Below are 18,730 nucleotides of genomic sequence, written 5' to 3' on the forward strand. Positions count from 1 at the left end.
TTAATTTGCCTTTGCTCAACTTTATAGCTATCAAAAAATGCTTACTAACACCCTTTTTTGTGATGCCCTAAATCACAACTTTCAATACAACTCTATAACAACAAAAGACAAGGGACCCAACTCTAAAAGTTATTAAGATTATCCTTTTTAAAATTCATAATGAGCTTGTAGAGTGGCAAAAAAAACCTTATAATCTTATAAAATTAAAGAAAAGTAGATGCATGAAGAATGTTATACGAATCAAGCTACAAAAAGAATATACATGAAAATTAATTTTGAGTAGGAAAATTACCTTTGATGAGTAAGAGTTACAAAGGAAGTACCTCAACATGATAACATTATAGTCTTCAAGGCCATGCGAAGAAGGTATGTGAAATAAACTTTTCCAAGAATAAGAGAAAAAATCAAATTATTTGAGAGTTCACAACATTTTTAGAGAACGTGAAACACATTAAACTCATTGCTATCTCCACATGAGATATAGCCCACACTAGCGACTACATGACTTATTGCTCATTAATTGAATTATGATCGGTCTCAAGAGAAAGAGGCATTATGACAACACTACATCTTTTTTGAGTGTTGCTGAGACTTAGTAGACAATCTCCTTACTGCTCTCATTGATTGATTTATGATCGGTCTTAAGAGAAAGAGGCATCAAGACCATCTCTACAAGTCTAGACACTATAACTTTGTTGATAAGTGTTGTTAAGACCTACTGGTAGACAATCTCCAAGAAAAGGATGTAGAAGCCATCCACCCAAACCAAGAGATAGGGGACACATCATCGAAAACCTCAATAACTAGAAGAGGGAGATACACCATGATCCTAGGCCTTTCATGAGAGAAGAAAGGGTAGTTCCAGATTGGGAAACCAATCACATTTACATACACAAAGGTAACCAATCCTTAAAAATAAGGAAAAGAATCATTCCATGGCTCGAGATATTCTCGGCAATGAGTCTGACACAATTGCTCGAACCATGTAAACAATTCCCAATCCATGACCATCGGTTATTTTGAAGGCTGAAAGTTATATTGGAACTAAACATGCATCTTACAAGTTTTATGTGACCTTTACAGGTGTAATGAAAGAGAGCATCATCCTTTTTGGGAGGGGATGGATTACACAACCACCAGCATTGATTGTGTAGTTAGTTGGTTGAAACCGAACTTCCCCATGGAATGGTTACCATACCCTTGGTGGATGAGGGCACCCTACACCTATGATCTATGTTCAATAATTAGGCACCATGCATAGCAACTGATCCAATGTCATATTAAGCTTCACGTCTTTAAGATATTCCCACAGATCATACTCAGCATTGATCTTATTATCACCCCCCATGCTTCAACTTCTTTTCACTTTTCTGAACTGGGGTATCTTTTCTTATTTTACTTTTTGTGCTAGGGTATCCTCCCCATGTTTTTTCTGAAGCATCACACTTCCGGTTGCTTCAGAGTACTGTGATGACTTTTCTTTCAGATAATCACCATCCAGCTGGATTTCCTTCACATCTGGTCCATACTGGCACTCTCTGCCCTTCCACGGCCTTACTGCTTTATTCCCAGATTCTAGATTCTTTTGGTACTGCCAAAATTGTTGTGCATTCTATTGTCCTCCTGAACTAGTACGATAGAATTGCTTCTCAAACATTTTTCCTATAGCTGTGGCGTCGAACCGTCCTTTGGACCATTCTTAGCCTCCTTGGCCTCGAAAGGAACCTGCCGATCATTTAGGACTACCCCTTTTGCTTCTTGCACTAACTTGGAAACTTGGTCTCAGACCTACCCCAATGTCCCACCTAATTCGCACGCCTCTCCTTTGGATTTGACACTTCCCAACTCCCTTCTTCCATCATGGGCTCTTGAGATCATGTGACCTCCAATACAACATTTGGTGGACTATCTTCCATCGGTAAAACAACTCAATCTTAACCATCTTAATTGACGGGGCCCTCAAGGTAGACCCCGCTGTCTAATTCTATTTCCTGATTCTTTTGTAATCCTAGTTGATGGCTCTACCAAACCGGACATTCAAACTTTCAATATCTCGAATTCTTACAGTAGTAACATTGAAAATTTCCTTGGGGTATTCCCCCTAGTCTCCACCCTACCCGTATAGCAGATGATACAGTCGTCGGCCGCCGATGCTTACTAGATTAATAGGAGTCACTTGTATAGCACTGGAATTGCTGGTTATGTCAACTCTGCAGCTTGCTATGGATGATGACCCTGGCAATGATATCAACAAGCCTCCGTAACATGAGTAGTGGTCTAGCATATTGCACAATATGGGGTTAGCTTCTTACACTCTTCCTTCATACGACCTTGATTGGAGCACTTGGTACATAAGACATTTGATCGGACTCTTAATCTAGCTTCTCCTGCACTTCCTCCGGTCTGAACATTACCAATACTGCCAACAATTGATCTTCGACTTTCTTGTTCAGCTTCTGACTTTTCTTCTTTCAATTTTGGAGCTTTGAATCTAAACCTGATTACACATCTGAGTCCTTGTTTGAAGTGTCCTCCACTTCCTAGTTCAAATTCAAGGAATATGTATCCTACTCGTACTTTTTCTTCTTAAAAGTTTTTTTCTATCAAATTGTGTTTAGAATGTATCAAAGCTATCCACTATGAGGTCCACTAAGGTGACTACTGGTTTTAACTTTTTATGCAATCCGTGTACAAACCACACCCCTATCAAGGCTTCGATTGGCCGGTCCACATTATCTACCCTACTTTGAAGAGTGCGGAACCTAATTGCCTAATCTTCTATTGGTGAATTTCCTACTCTAGACTACAACTTAGCCAACACCTATGAGGATGTCTTGTCTTTCCAGAAGCGATGAAGGAAGACATTGAATAGCAAAAAAATCAGCCAGATAATAATTCATATATATGATAAAGCATAAGTGTCGATATAAACAAAACCTGGAGGAGGATGTGCAAGGGCCACATTACGATGAGTTGATTCAATGTTTTCGGTTTCTAAAAGACCTTTTGATGCTTGCTTGCTTGGCTCGGATGTTGAGATATCGAGCTCATCTAGTGAGGCGGTGGACATTGATGACCTGCCTGGGGGATAGGCCCCACACTTACACCACTGGCATGGTTCGTGAGATCATGGGTCATTGATGACCACACAAGAAAAGTGTGGGTATACTTCATGAAGGAGAAGGGTGAGGTGCACTCATTTTCAGAATTTCAGAGTTATGGTTGAAAAGCAAACAGGGAAATATGTAAAGTGCCTAAGGTCAGATGGAGGGGGAGAGTACTTCTCCAATGAGTTCTCTGAATTTTTGAATTAAGAATGGTATTCGGAGACAGTTTACATGCAGATACACTTCGCAGCAAAATGGAGTTGTTGAGTGAAAAAACAGGCACATTACTGAGATTGCGCGAGGATTGATGGGAGAGAAGAATATGCCACATAGCTATTGGGCTGAGGCTGTTTTTACAGCAATTTACATCATGAACAGGACTCCAACTGCAGCCATACATGATGTAACTCCAGAGGAGAGGTTTACTGGCAGAAAATGTGATTTGTCTCATCTGAAAGTCTTTGGATGCATTGCATATGTGCATGTGCCAGATGAGCTGAGAACTAAGTTGGATCCAAAAGCTGAAAAATGTGTGTTTATTGGGTATTTCCTTGAGCAAAAGGGATATAGGTGTTATAACCCTGCTACACGTGAGTTGAGGGTAATCAGGGATGTTTTTTATGAGATGAGCAGCTGGTATGCTGCTGAAAAAGAAGTTGGGGCTGATGTGAGTGGAAATGTGGTTCCACAGAATGCAAGTCAGCAATCACAGTCTTTGAGTGGACCAAGAGAGTCCTCATCTAGTGGTTCAGTTGATAGACCATGGAGTGGCAGGCTGCGTCATAATACCAGTCCTGCAAATGTGATTAGGACATCACATAAAGGCAAAGAGAAAGTGATTGAGCCCCTTAGTATGCCTGACATTTCTACATGGCATTCTCATGTTGATGGTGGAGAGTCTAGTGGCTCAGAGATGAGCCTTGATGAGGATCTTGGGATACTAGCTATGAGAACACCTGGTGTAAAGAAGGCTATGAAAGCCATGAATGCAAAGCTACGAAGATCTGGGAGAGTGAAGAATCCTATGCAGAGGTTTACCTATGATGGTTATGTGGCACATCACTATGCATACATGGCAAAAGTTGTACAGATTGTAGAGCCCACATGCATTGATGAGGGTGTTGGAATGTGTGTTGGGAGAAAGCTATGGATGAGGAGATGGATGCACTATATGGAAATGAGACTTGGGATTTAGTGAAATTGCCTGAAGGCAAGAAAGCCATTGGATGCAAGTGGGTGTACAAAGTAAAACATAACAGTGATGGAAGCATAAGCAGGTATAAGGCTAGATTGGTAGCCAAAGGATATGCGCAGACATATGGCATTGATTATGAGGAAACTTTCAGCCCAGTTGCCAAGATGGCAATAGTGAGAGTTGTGATAGCAGTGGCTGTGTCAAAGCAATGGTCTTTACATCAGATGGATGTAAAGAATGCATTCTTGCATGGGGATTTGCAAGAAGAGGTGTATATGTTGCAGCCACTTGGTTATGAGGATGTGAGTCACTCCGAGCGTGTTTGTAAGTTAAAGAAAGCCTTGTATGGCTTAAAACAAGCACCAAGAGCATGATCTGACAAGATTTCTGAATATCTTGTCACTATTGGCTTTTATGTAGCCAATGCAGATTTCTCGCTGTATGTGAGACACAGTGATAGAGGGGTTGTGCTTGTTGTCATCTATGTAGATGACCTGATCATTACGGGGGACCATGATGCAGAGATCTTTGATGTAAAGATCTTGCTTAGACAGGAGTTTGAGATGAAGGATCTGGGGGAGCTCAGATATTTCTTGGGCATTGAGGTGATTAGGTCACCACATGGTATTGGATTACTGCAGAGACAGTATGGCTTGGACATGTCCAAGTATGGTATGACAGGCTGTAAGCTATCTCAGTGCCATTGGATCAAAATGGCAAGTTGAGTGCAGATTCAGGAGAGATTTTGGAGGATCCTACTATGTATAGGCGCATAGTAGGAAGCTTGATCTACATGACGATCACCAAGCCAGATTTGAGCTATGCTGTTGGGTTGGTGAGTCAGTTTATGCAAGTTCCTCGGAAGACGCATTTGGATGCAGTGAGACACATACTGAGATATGTGAGGTCTACTTTGCATTGTGGATTATTTTATGAAACTGGGACAGAGATATGTGTACATGGGTACACAGATGCTGATTGGGCTGGTAGTATCTCAGATAGAAGATCTACTAGTGGGGCTTCATGTTTTCTTTGGGGAGTGCTGCTGTGACTTGGAGCAGCAAGAAGCAGCCTACAGTTGCTCTATCCAGTACAGAGGCCGAGTACACAGGTGCTGCTATGGTAGCATGTGAGGTTGAGAAAGCTACTTGCAGATTTGGGTCTATCAGTGGATAGACAAGTCATTTTTTGTGATAACATTAGCAGTATACAATTGGCTAGGAACCCAGTTTTTCATGCTCGCACGAAGCATATAGAGGCCCACTACCATTTTGTCAGAGAGGGTTTTGGTAGGAGACGTTGACCTTGTTTATGTTAGCACACAAGATCAGGTCGCTGACATCTTCACCAAAGCATTGGGTACAGAGAAGCTCCGCAGATTCAGGGCCTCGCTTGGTGTACATGAGATGGAGTTGAGCTTGAGGGGGAGTGTTGAGATATTGAGCTCATCTAGTGAGGCGGTGGACACTGATGACCCGCCTGGGGGATAGGCCCCACACTTACACCACTGGCATGGTTGGTGAGATCATGGGTGATATGCAGCCAGTGGGATGACAGGCTGTGTGACAGCCATTCTAGAGACGCATAGTTATAGTGCCAGCTCATTTAGTTGGGTTCACACTATAGAGAACCCTAGTATGTATTTGGTTGAGTACCTTTTCATATTAGGTGTACTCTTATCTTTGTATATGGTGTGTTGAGTGTTGTGTGAAGAAGAAGATTTTCAACCTCTCACCTTGTGTGTTCTCTTTTAGGGTTTTGTGAGTGTGTGTGTGCTTGCAAGAGCTCAAGCTCTCTTCTCCCCTGCATCTTTTCATCTGAGAGGTAATCCCTCAACCAACGATAGGTCCATGATAACAAAACAACATTCCAAGTCAAAACCAAGAGAAACACAAGAGAATCAAACAGAGTAGGATCACCAAAAGTTTTGGCAACACACATACGATTTAACATGTTAATACATTGCAATCAATTGATAACATAAATAGATATTAGTATATAACCAAAGATTTACAAGATAAACAGTGAACGGCATGACATATCTCTATATTATTATAAACGATCTCTCTCTGACTGCTGATCATTTTTATTACATTATGAGCTTGCGCCTTGCGCTATAAGATCAATCAAAAAAGATACAAAGTAACACGTACAATTTCAATATACCAATTGATATCTAAGTACAAGAATAGTGACAAAGGTTTAATACTATATGGATAATAATGTGGATAAAGTGTGTGCATCCATCCATCCATACATACATCATACACATGCGACACGACGCGCGTGTGCACACACACAACAACTAAAACTGGCTTAGAAACTTGTATGTGAAGTGTAGCTATCACAAGTACTAGCTTTCTGAGTAGCACAGATGTTGCATTGAGGTGGTGTGACCTATGTTTCCTTTAAAATTACCTTTGTGCCACCCTAAGCAATGGTTATGGTGCCCACCATCTCTTTGGTGTTCGCCTTACCTGTGGGGTTGGATGGAGCGAGAGGTCCTCCGTGACCTACTTGTGGGATTGGATGGAGCTAGGCTAGGCGAAGGTGGCGATGCCACCTACTTTGGAGAGGCTTTTAAAGGAATGGGGCATCTTACCTCTACCATGAGCACATTCCTCTTTTTAAAGGTAGGGATGCCACCTAATTTGGTGAGACTTTTAAGGGAATGGGGCATCTTACCTCTTCCATGAGCACATGCCTCTTTTTGAGAGGCATGGCCCATTGAGGTTTCATTGATGGTCTTCGCTTTTACTTAAGTCCTTAGGGTCTTGGGTTCTTCATATGTCATGAGCACAATTACTTGCTAGAGGTGAGTTGGTTCTTGAGGCCCAATTGATTTTGCATCTCGAATGCCCACACTTATTTTTTCCTTCTTCGTGCATGGTTTTTTGCAAGCATTACATAAAGCTTCCTTCCAAGAGAGTATTTTCGATGTGGAATACTCTAGAGAAAAAACTCAAAGACATTGAATCATACAATCCTAATATTTTCCTAACTATGGGTGAGTGCCGTAGTTAGTACCATGCTTTATGAGAAAAAAGGTTATGGCTAGCTTCTAATCGAATTCGGTCTCTATGGACATGCCAAGCTAAAATTTGGCCTACTTCACCTCCCATTATTCTTCCTCCAAGTTAGCAACTTGGGCCATGTTAATAGAGATATGTATCGCTTGCACAACTCCTCCTCCCTTGTCAATTTGGCTTCTAACATAGCTTCCATTTTCTTCTCAACTTCTCTTTTCTTGCCTTCCTTCTTTTGGTGGATGGCCCTAAGGGAATCAGGGCCATATCCCTAAGCTCGTTACCTTTTTCCTTGAGCTTATTGAACCACTGCTTACTCCATAGTTTCTCGACAATCATGCCATGGACTATACACAACCTGGCCTGTTGTTGTAGACTTTCCACCTCAAAGAGATGATTGGTGAGAATGTTATGAGTCAACCTCTCGTTAATGGAAATTCTCAAGATGGGCACCAAGAATTCCGTTGGCATAACGACATTGGTTCCATAGGGGCCAGGTTGAATGGCATGGTGTTGATGGCCACCTCTTGTAGGCCGTGCGATAAAATCCTATAGGGAAACTTATTTTCCGAGTCATTATGTCCAACCCCTACAATCTTTGTCAAGACATCATAGAGGATTTTATTGGTGTTTTTGGCCTAGCTATTTGCTTCAAGGGTAATAAGGTGGTGCATTGCGATGTAAAATCGTAAATTCCTTTAACAGGAAGCTTACAAAGTATGTGTCTTTATCAATCAATGATTGGACACCCAAATCTAGTAATTATATTTTCATACACATCGGTCTATCCACTTGGTACAATAGTTTATGTGGTTGCTTTGATGTAGTGAGTCTGTGTGCTTCATTCTATTGGGAGTAATGATGGACCCATTTCCCAAAAGGTTATAGAGACACTATGGGGTAAGGCATCTTATTTTGTCATGTGTGATGGCGATAATCCGTTTGACATTCACATCGTAACCTCTTATGAATTTGACCACATCACCAAATAACGTTGGTTAACACACAAGCCTGCTAGTGCAATGGTGTTCGTGATGAAATGTCCTCTAGCCACACCAGAGAGAGTGGACTTGTTCTAGAATCTTAACATATTTAAATTCTTATGGGTATCATCTCTCATGATCCCATCTTGGCCTAACTTGAACAATTGGCCTGTTCTCAGTTTGAGAGGGGGTTGCCTTCTTGATAAAGCGTCTCATAATGTCCTTGTTTAGGGGTATTTCTTGGGGCAAAACATTGGTTAGATAATGAACTATCTCTTTCGTCCGTTCAGGAACAAGACATGGTTTGAATAGTGGAGCGTCAGGTACCCCTTCTAGAAATTCTCCATTTAAGATGTGCAACAGGTGGTCAGTATACACATGTTCTGAGCCCTTCCATGTAGTCACTATGAATTTAAACTCTAGTAGGATCAAAAGCCATTGACTGATCCTTTCCATAGCATAAGGATGGTTAACAAGGTACATGTGATCTATCCCGCAACCCATGCAGAGCGGTGTTGATGGTGGTTGAGTTTACAGAGTTATAACCATGGCCTTCTTGATAGGACAAGACACTCCACCACATACGGTGAGGTCCTTGCAATCTCAGGGGGGGTCGATCGTTAGTATGTGAGCCTATCACATGCGTTCAACAGAAGACATTTTTTTATTACGTTGGCTCACATATTTATATTTACAGGAGGCAAAATAAGGGCCAAAAATGAATTTAAAGAATAGTTGGCTTAAACTCATATTCTACATCATAATTAAGTGGGTAGAGTGGCTTAAGACATGAAGTATAAAATTTTGAGCATTGGTGCTTCTTCCTGCTCTTACTTGCTACCTCTGAGCTACCTTTGCTATTCTTCCCAACTTGATGCCCTTAGCTTGCATGCCCATTAGCTTTTTAAAGCTGCATAGCTTACATGTTTAAGCTTCTACGGAAGGTGCAGCAAGCAGAGGTGAAATGGTTGACTTTTTCTTAATACAAATGCAAATGGGCTGATTTTTGATTGATTTTGGAATGCAATTAGCATGGTAATTTCATTTCTATTCCTTCTAGGTTTTATTGCACTCAAATCAATTAATTTTTGATTTATATGGTGTAAACAAACTATTGGGTGATTCTTGCTCTTCTCAACTTCGTCAAAGAGAAGGCTCTCCACTTTGTTGGAATGTAATTACATTAGCAATGTGGTTCCTATTCCTCCTAGGTAGGTGCTTGATGGTATTAAAATTAAATCAATAATGTTTTTATTTATGTAGTGCAGGAAAGCTATCGGGTGATTCTTCCTCTTCTCAGCTTGGTGAACCTTCTTCATTCCTAGCTTGGTGAACCTTCTTCAAGCCAAAGCCAACAAGTGCATTTGTTGAACTTTATGTCTTTCATGTTAATTCTTATCTCTTACTTTTTTTCTTATAAGTTGTTTTTTGAGAATGTAATTCATTCAATCACATGCATAGATCACATGTAGCACTGTACAAGCTAGATTACATGTAGCACCATATGAGGTACACCTTTGAATTCAAAGAAAGTAGTTATAAGCTTAAGGAAAGCCATATGAGGTAGTTGAAGTTGAAGCTATATCAGCTATCAACTTGCATGGTTAGGGTATTTGTGTGCCGCCTGAAAATAGTTCTGGGTAGCCTGTCCTTATGGTGTTGTAGGAGCTCACGAGATTAGGGTATGCTTCTTCGGGTCAAAGTGGGGCCGTGCGCTTTTCCTTATGGCATAGCATAAGGATATGATCATGTACTTTGTGCTTACCTCATCTTGCATGAGGTATGCATTGGCATAGTCGTCGTAACTCAAGGGCTTCGCACAACACTAGTTCAAGGTCATAGATTACAAGCTAGGGTGGTATGTGTTTGGCATCCCTAGGGTCTAGGAGATGTTAACAAACATATAGTGCAAGAGTATGGACATGCTTCAAAATATTTATGGTGTTAATCTGCCTGGTTGATTATGGGTCAATAGTGTAATGTATGGGTTCTGTCCACGTGCCATGAATGCATAAGCGTACCCTTTTAAGATTTCCATTACTACTAGGAATGGAGGGCCCCATCGCACAAGTTAGGACAAGAATAGTCTACCTAGATCTATCCTCAACCCTTCTGTGTGCATGTGCATCCTAGAAGCCCATTAGTTTTTCCAAAGTAGTGCTGAAATTGAAGGCTTATTGAAGTTGGTTGAGAGTTCACAGTTCTAGGCTAGGCGAATGCCAAAGCCCATGTGAAGCATGAATCAAAAGCAGTTCCTATACTAAAAGGGGTAAAGCTAATTTGTTTACGTTTTCAACTGAGCTTTAGCCATATATAGGTTTCGTGGTCATTATCTATCAAAGGCATAATGTAGAGAAGCCAAGTAAATCCATAAGGTATGTATATTTGAATAGAGTCTGAATTCTTATTCATAATCATTATGTAGATGTTTTGATCTTTGTTTCTAATCAGGGTAGTAGTTCTCTTGTTTTGAAGCAGGATGTTGTAGTGTGAAGATACGATCTATAGTATTGGCATCATGGCATCTTTCTTTAAGATTCAAGTACTTGACAATAATACCGGGGCACATATATACATATTGTGTGTGTGTGTGTGTGTACATATATATAAACTATAGTACACATGTTGACATTATGATTAGACCATCACTCCAAATGTGAGGGGATGAGACTTTACATGCCACCATCCAAACAACACTATCTACCAACCACTATAGTGATTATGAAACTTAAATTAGGGAAATAAAATGCAATGCAATCAAGCTATTCATGTTTAAATTATGACATACAAGCTATGCTACAAGGAAATGAAAGCAACATAAATCCATCCTAGAATTCTCTACTAAAATCATATTTCATTTTGCCTCATAGCTAAGTAACACATGTATTCTAATCAATAACTTAAACATTGAGTTAGTATCTTAAGCAAATTAATCAAAGAAGATGTTATCCATCTTTGCAACAACCTTCAAAGCAAACAAGAGGGTTATGGAGACAAGTAGAAAATGTTATAAAAGAGGGGCTACCTAATGAGCTATAATTTTTTATTGTATTTGTGACACTCCTATTGACTTCAATATTATTGCTTCCACTAAAAAGATAAGTGGATACACTTTGCCTTTGAGCACACTAAGCCATTTCGTAGATCACTCTATTTTTTCACTATGCTACTTCATTCTTTTAGAGGATATAAGGTGTGTGAGTTGCCTCTTTGTTCCGCACTATAGGCCAAGGATTTTCCATCCAATCAATGATGTTCTTCAAGTTTCATGTCTCGCTTTCAACCAACGCAAGCCCGTATCTTCTTGTTGTAGTCATCAAAAAAGTAGAAAGAACTATTCAAAACTGTGGTGTTTATCTTTCCATAGATATTAGTGTGGACAAGCTAAAGAGGAGTATGCTCTCTCTCTCTCTCTCTCTCTCTCTCTCTCTCACACACACACACACACACACACACACACACAATATTGCTGATTAAGGTTTTTTACACAAGAGCTCCCTTAGAAGAAGAGCTTTTCTAACTCTATACTCTGCTTGGTTGGGTACTTGCATAGCTAAGGTTCTTTCTCTTTGACCCATAGAAGAACTAAACTAGTTCAAAAAAATTTGGTGGGAAAACGTCACTATCATTTTTTGCTTCTTCACACAAAATATTACTCTTGATTTTTGCTTCATCAAATTATGCTCAAACACCATGTTACCTGGCTTTGATATTATTGAGTCTAACAAGCCTTAACAATATGCAACATATTTTGGCTCATGTACACTTTGTGGATCTTCTTCTATGCTTGCATGGGATAGAAGTAATCTTGTATATTTCAACCTCATCAACTAGCCTCCATTGTATTTCTTGAACTCATGCTTGACTTCAGACTTATCCAATCCAATCTTCTCAAAAGCTCATAGAGACTCGTTAATGTCAAGCCCTTATCCCAAACAGTTGTTTGCATGACTATTATAAGGTTGAAAGTTCTACAAATAATAATTGTACATTTATTGTAGACCAAATAAATTTGGCCACCCAAAAAGACTTGTCAGAAGCACCATGCCACTTATGATAGCTTATTTTTTGGACCGTAAGAGTGACAAGCACTATTAGAGGTTGTTTTATATATAGTGATGAAGGTCAATTGATAACATTACGTTGATAATGTGAACATTCATGTAAAGGAAAAACATGATTTTTGTCTCATGTAATTTTTGAACTATATGCCAAAATACATACAAGGAAGAAAATTCTCACTTCTCAAGGGCAAAAGTGTGCCCATGCAAGTACGACACACATGCTCCATGGCACTTGGGAGTTGATATCTAGCCTTTATGAGCTCTTGCTTCAATAATACATAAAATTTGGAAATGTATGACATCAAAAATGAAGAATACATTTTGATCTTTAAGTTCACATCAAAATCACACCAATTATACACACGTTGAGCAAAGTATAAATTAATCATTTGGTAGCATGACAATGACTGAAGATAACAATCAAAACATTTCGTTTGAAGGATATCTAGAAGCTTCGTATCTAGACAACTACATTCAACTTGGGAGTCTAAAAAGGTTTCTGACTTTGTATTGGTGGAGGCAACATTCAACTTGGGTGTCTATAAAAAGTTTCTAACTTTGTATTGGTGGAGGCATCATACATCTTTTCATAAGCAACTTCATTTGTTTGGAACCTTTGAGTAAGGTTTGAAAGAAGCCGAATTTTGTAGCTGCAACGTGTTATAAGCAAACATTTCATCATATTTTGCTCTTCATGAAGGGATATTACAGCTTGTTGAATGAAATAATTTGTAGCAAATTATGGTTCTAGTTGACCAAGTTTCATGATGCTAGCCACTGGTCACCATATTTTAAGGCAATTTAATAGAGTAGGTATCATGTGCATCAAGAGAGAGAGAGAGAGAGAGAGAGAGAGAGAGAGAGAGAGAGAATTTATTATTAACATCCATAAAAGACCCACTGGATCCTTCAGACCAAATATATGGTACATATAATCCATGTCTAAACTTATGTCATAGCCATGGATACAAAAAGATTTCACACGAGGTGGGATTGCAAATTTAGTAATGAAATGGCCTACTAGTCCATTGAACCGATCTTCTTTTTCAGAATTCGGTAACCCAACTGAGGACAAGGAGAGGGAGGGGAGGAGGGGAGGGGCATGCTAAGGACAAGGAGAGAGGACAGGGAGGCACAGTGAGGGGAGGCGGAGCGCAGCGCACATGCTACACAGCCAAGTTACAAATCACAAATTGGGTCTAAGAGAAATCATCCTTCTATCAAGTCTCTACTATAAGCACTTTGGCATTACTAAGCTCATCCACTTACAATCTGTCAAAGCAATCTAATTAGAGCATGAGAATATGCAATCATTAATGCACGTGTAAAATTCATACTTTTTTGGCACATGCACAATTTATCCAAGGTTCTAACTTTGTCCCCCTCCCTCTTAGTGTATAAATCATACTTTTTCGCAAAGTCATATGAAGCCGTCTTGGGAACATCACCCCAACTAAATATAGGTTCAAACATTGGGTACTCACCATCGTCCTCTCTTAATAGCTTCACCCCTCCCTTGCTGTAGTACCCCCTCCCACTCTGACCTGGAGGAGGCTTACTCACACCCCCTGTGGTCCCAAATCAAAAACAGTTCCCCCACCACACACGGTCCACTCTCAGCTACTCTCCTACCTTGCTTCTTCCCCTGCACTTATGTTGGACGCCTACGGGCTCCACCTAACTATACACCAACTGCTCACTGCCCACCACCACAAAAGCATGCTTGGTTTCTGTAAATATTCTACGATTTACCTAAACTGATGAATGCAATGGTGCAAAAAAACTAACACCTTATGCCATGCTTGACCACTCAATAGCTACATAAACAAGCTCAAATTACCAGACCTTACACATCACCAGCCACTCAAAAACCACATCAAATTTTTTCAACACCTTCAGTTGAGTATGTGATTAGCTCTTTCCTCTGCTGTTTCCAAATTAGTGGGAGGATGTATACACAAAAAAATGAATAGGGTTAAAATGCAGCATCAAGAACTACTACATTGAACAAATGCATTTGACCCTGCTGACTTCCTCTTCTTCTTTTTAAGTGCAGGCCTACTAGGCCCTTTCTTTGCCTTGCGTTTTATTCTGTAAAAAGGAACCAAAAACTAGCATTATAAGTAGCAGCCATGCAGAAGAATCTCTCTCTCTCTCTCTCTCTCTCTCTCTCTCTCCCCCCCACATATTTACCTGCTCCTTTCAAACATTCCCTCCCTCTACAATGGGAGGGTCTGTAGATGACAAAATCAGCCAGCTTGATCATATCCTTAGGGATCTTATCAAGGACCAGAAGAAGACATTGGACAGCACCATCACCGCCATCAAGGACTTATTGACGCGCATGGGAAAGCTGGAGGCCGAAGTGGAAATATGGAAGGAAGAGAAGCTTACCATGCAAGAGGAGTGGGAGAAGGAAAAGCTCGCCATGCAGGAGGAAATCAACCTTTTGAAGGGTGAAGTGGCATCCTTACGCGATCGTCCACGGGAGGAAGGAGAGACTCTTGAGGTGGACAAGGAGGCAATCAAAGAAGAGATCACCAAAACCCTCACCCACACAATCGAGGGAAAAATGGAGGCGGCCCGCGAAGGATGGGTAGAAGTGATGAAGAAGAACATCAAAAAGGAGGTGCAAGAAGATGTACAAGTGATGAAGAAGAACATCAAGGAGGAGGTACAAAACGATGTACACATGATGCAGTCTACTCTTGATGAAGAGAAGATGCGACAGATCCGGCGCCTAAGCATCCGAGTCACAGGGATACCAAAGAGCACTGCCTCCACGCCCGAGATTGACGGGCGGAACCTATGTACCAAGCTGGGACTAAAGGAGGATGAGCCGCTCCCATTCACTAGAGTATGGAGGACAACCCCAAAGGACTCCACCAAAGGCAAGGCCTTAGTGCTATAGTTCCCGGACGAGGAGAGTAGGATGAGGTTTATGAGAAGACGTGCTACCTTGACGAGCTTGCTAGGGGACCCCATCTACTTCGATGACGACCTCACATGGATGCAACTGGAGCACAGAAGATTATGCATGCCGAAGATCAAGGCGGCACGCAAAGAAGGGAAGAAGGCACATTATAGGGATGGTCACATCTACATTGATGGGAAGAGGGTCGAATAGCGCCATTTGGCCTATGAGACACGGAGGAAACAACATGAAGACAAAGAGATACACATAGCAGTCTGGAACTGTAATGGAGTCCTATGGACACATCCAAGGAGACTTCAGGAGGTGATGGAGGGCCGGGATATCATCTTGATGACAGAGACACATGAGAGCACGGAGAGGGGCTTACCACAGGTTGACGGTTATCAGTGGGAGTCCACTCACCGACAGGGAATGAGACAAGCCACCTCCTCAGGTTCAGGAGGTATTGCAGTGCTTTTCAGACATGGGTTACATGAGCATGTTCGAGTCGTAGCACGAGACTCGGAGGCGAGATACATGTGGATTAGCTTATGCCTCTCGGAGACCAGATGGATTTACATCGCCCTTTGCTACTTTCCTCCGAAGGGGTCGCGGTTTGCCACCACCGAGGAGCCGGGTGGAGGAGAGGCTAGTGAGTCTCCATACTCTGTCTTATCTGAGGAGATCTTACACTATTCGACACTGGGAGAAGTCTTCTTGATGGGGGACTTCAATGCACGGACTCAGAGTAGATAGTGCGAGATCTATGACTTTGAGGATCCCTTGAGACTAGAGCCGCTAGCTACAGAGGATACAGGGACCACTCGGATCTCCGCTGACGGAGGAGCTGACAGCACTCGATATGGGCAACATTTGCTAGAGCTTGGGGCCCGACACCATCTCGTTATTTATAACGGGATGACTCAGTGGCCAGATTCAGGCGGGTTGACTTGCTTTCCAGTGGGGGGTGGCAGCAGTACAGTGGACTATGTGATGGGATCCCGGGAGGTAGCAGATATGGTGTCTCACTTTACCGTACCACCATGCCCCATTGGGGCGGATCATACATATCTATCCCTCACTTTTAGAAGCTTACTGGAGACCCACCCACCCATCATACAGCCACCACGCACTATTTTCCACTTCACTCAGGACCTAGCCGATGTGTATGACTATCATGTTCATGATCAGCTATTTGCCTTAGACCCATCGGCACCCATGGCTATGCTCACCTCCCAGCTCTCACATGTACTGCACTCCGCAGCCACGAGGAGTTTCCCATACCACATACAGACAAGACAGCCACCTACATCTAGGAGCATGCCACAAAACCGATGGTATGATGATGAGTGCAAAAACCTTTACCATAGTCTCCGAGTGCAGAGGGCTCACGGGGAGATCACCCAGAGACAAGCAGGCAGGAGGATGCATATACTCACCCGCTGTAAGCAGCAAGCTTATGAGGAGGCTCAGTATTGGGACACATATCACATGCTCATGAGCAGAGATGCTGCTGCTGCTTGGAGGAGACTCAGAGAGCCCCGTCCTCGCACACCTATTACCGATCCTCAGACCTGGCAGACATATGCAGAGAGACTCTATGATGTGCCTGCACAGCCCCCTATACCACAGCCCACAAAGCCATGCCCCACAGTCTCCACCTTCTTCACCCAACCTATGGTTAGGAGGGCCATATGCCGACTCCAACATGGACGGGCGATAGATCATACAGGATTACAGGGAGAGCATCTCATCTATGCTATTGATACATTGGCACCATTTCTTGCTCATCTCTTCAACAGAGCTATGTCAGAGGGGTTTTTGGCTGAGTGGACGATGCACACTATTGTGCCGATCCATAAAGCGGGAGATGTACTAGACCTCGGAAACTACAAGACCATCATGATTGGCCATATATTGGCCAAACTATACGGGGCAGTTTTGGAGGCAGAGCTGAGCACTCATGTAGAGGATGGGGGATTGAGAGCAGCAGGCCAAGCAGGCTTCCGACGAGCCTTCTCGACCATCGACCACATTTTTACATTGAGGTGCCTGATTGATCAGGCCAAGGCACGGAGGCAACGGCTCTATTGTTGCTTTGTGGATTTCCGCAAGGCATTTGATACTATGCCCAAAGAGCGCCTCTTTCGGCGACTACAGACACTAGGCATACCCTCAGACATGATGTGGGGCATATACAGGCTATATGAGCAGGTCTTTGGGAGAGTGCGATGCCCAAGAGGCTTGTCCGACACAGTTGCTAGCACCATTGGTGTGAGAAGCAGGGGTGCCCACTCTCCCCCACGCTCTTTGGGCTCTATATTGATGAGGTGATCGACTACATCACACAGGGAGGAGGCTCTGGGGTTGAGCTATCAGGTATTACTGTCCATGTTATGCTTTATGCTGATGACATCATCTTGGTATCCGACACGCAGGTTGGGCTTCAAAGACACCTTGTGGCTCTTGATGACTTCTGCGCACAGCAGGGTCTCACAGTGAACCTTGGGAAAACCAAGGTTATGATCTTTCACACCTCACACGCAGTCAGGAGCCACACTACTCTCACATTAGCAGGGGGCAGGTCGAGGTGGTGAGCTCTTATGTTTACCTTGGCATCACATTTACTAGCTCAGCTGGACGCTTCTCCATGGCTCAGGCAGTCAGAGACAGAGTGACCCGGGGGTATGCAGCTCTTGCTGGCCTTGAGCGTCAGTGTCATCAGGCACATTTTCAGGAGCCCCACACAAAGGGGTGGCTCTTTGATACATTAGTGACACCAGCCTTGATGTATGCAGCAGCGGTTTGGGCACCAGGGGTTGCAGCCTCCACATGGGTACAGTTGGAGAGACCACAGATCTTGATGCTCTCGAGGATGATACGCGGCAAACCATCCGTCCCGCACGACATTGTTCGAGCTGAGTTTGCTGCACCACCTATGGCAGTGGAGGCATTGTTCCAGACGATCTCCTTTATATACAGGATGAGGGAGATGCCCACGGAGAGATTATCCCGCCGAGCTTTTGAGGCATCCAAATAGCTTGCCGAGGCTGGACACACTGGATCTTGGTATGCACAGATGCTACAGTGGTTCTCACATCATGGGATAGACATTGAGTGGTTGCCACCTTTTCAGTATGATCAGTCTGCTCCACGGGGTTACCTCTCTCTCAATGAGAGGAACAGAGTGATGAGACATGACATATGGCAGCGCTACATACTAGAGACATGGACAGCACCAGAGAGCCCACTACCACTGAAGATGCTCTATTACAGAGACCACTTTATGAGCATCTCAGGGGATGGGTTTATACAGCGACCGCGGTATATGGATGTATACATGCCCCACAGCTCTCGCGTTGCTATTGGACAGCTACGAGTCTCATCAAATCAGCTAGAGATAGAGGCTGGGAGAGCGGCACGGGTTCCCAAAGCCGAGCG

General features: G+C 42.6%; 1 protein-coding gene across 1 annotated transcript in view; it reads right to left on the reverse strand.

The window, feature by feature from the left end:
* Positions 1-14,189: 14,189 nt before the first annotated feature.
* LOC147607446 (uncharacterized) overlaps positions 14,190-18,730 on the reverse strand; it is a 59,491-nt gene continuing 54,950 nt past the window's right edge. The window contains exon 5 of the mRNA XM_086790253.1: positions 14,190-14,466. Within this exon, the coding sequence (XP_086646379.1) occupies positions 14,364-14,466 (103 nt within the window). The 3' untranslated portion in view covers positions 14,190-14,363. The remainder of the gene's footprint in view (positions 14,467-18,730) is intronic.

Source organism: Cibotium barometz, chromosome 55 (genome assembly GCF_041138505.1).
Source record: "Cibotium barometz isolate CiBa-2024 chromosome 55, ASM4113850v1, whole genome shotgun sequence".
NCBI lineage: Eukaryota > Viridiplantae > Streptophyta > Polypodiopsida > Cyatheales > Cibotiaceae > Cibotium > Cibotium barometz.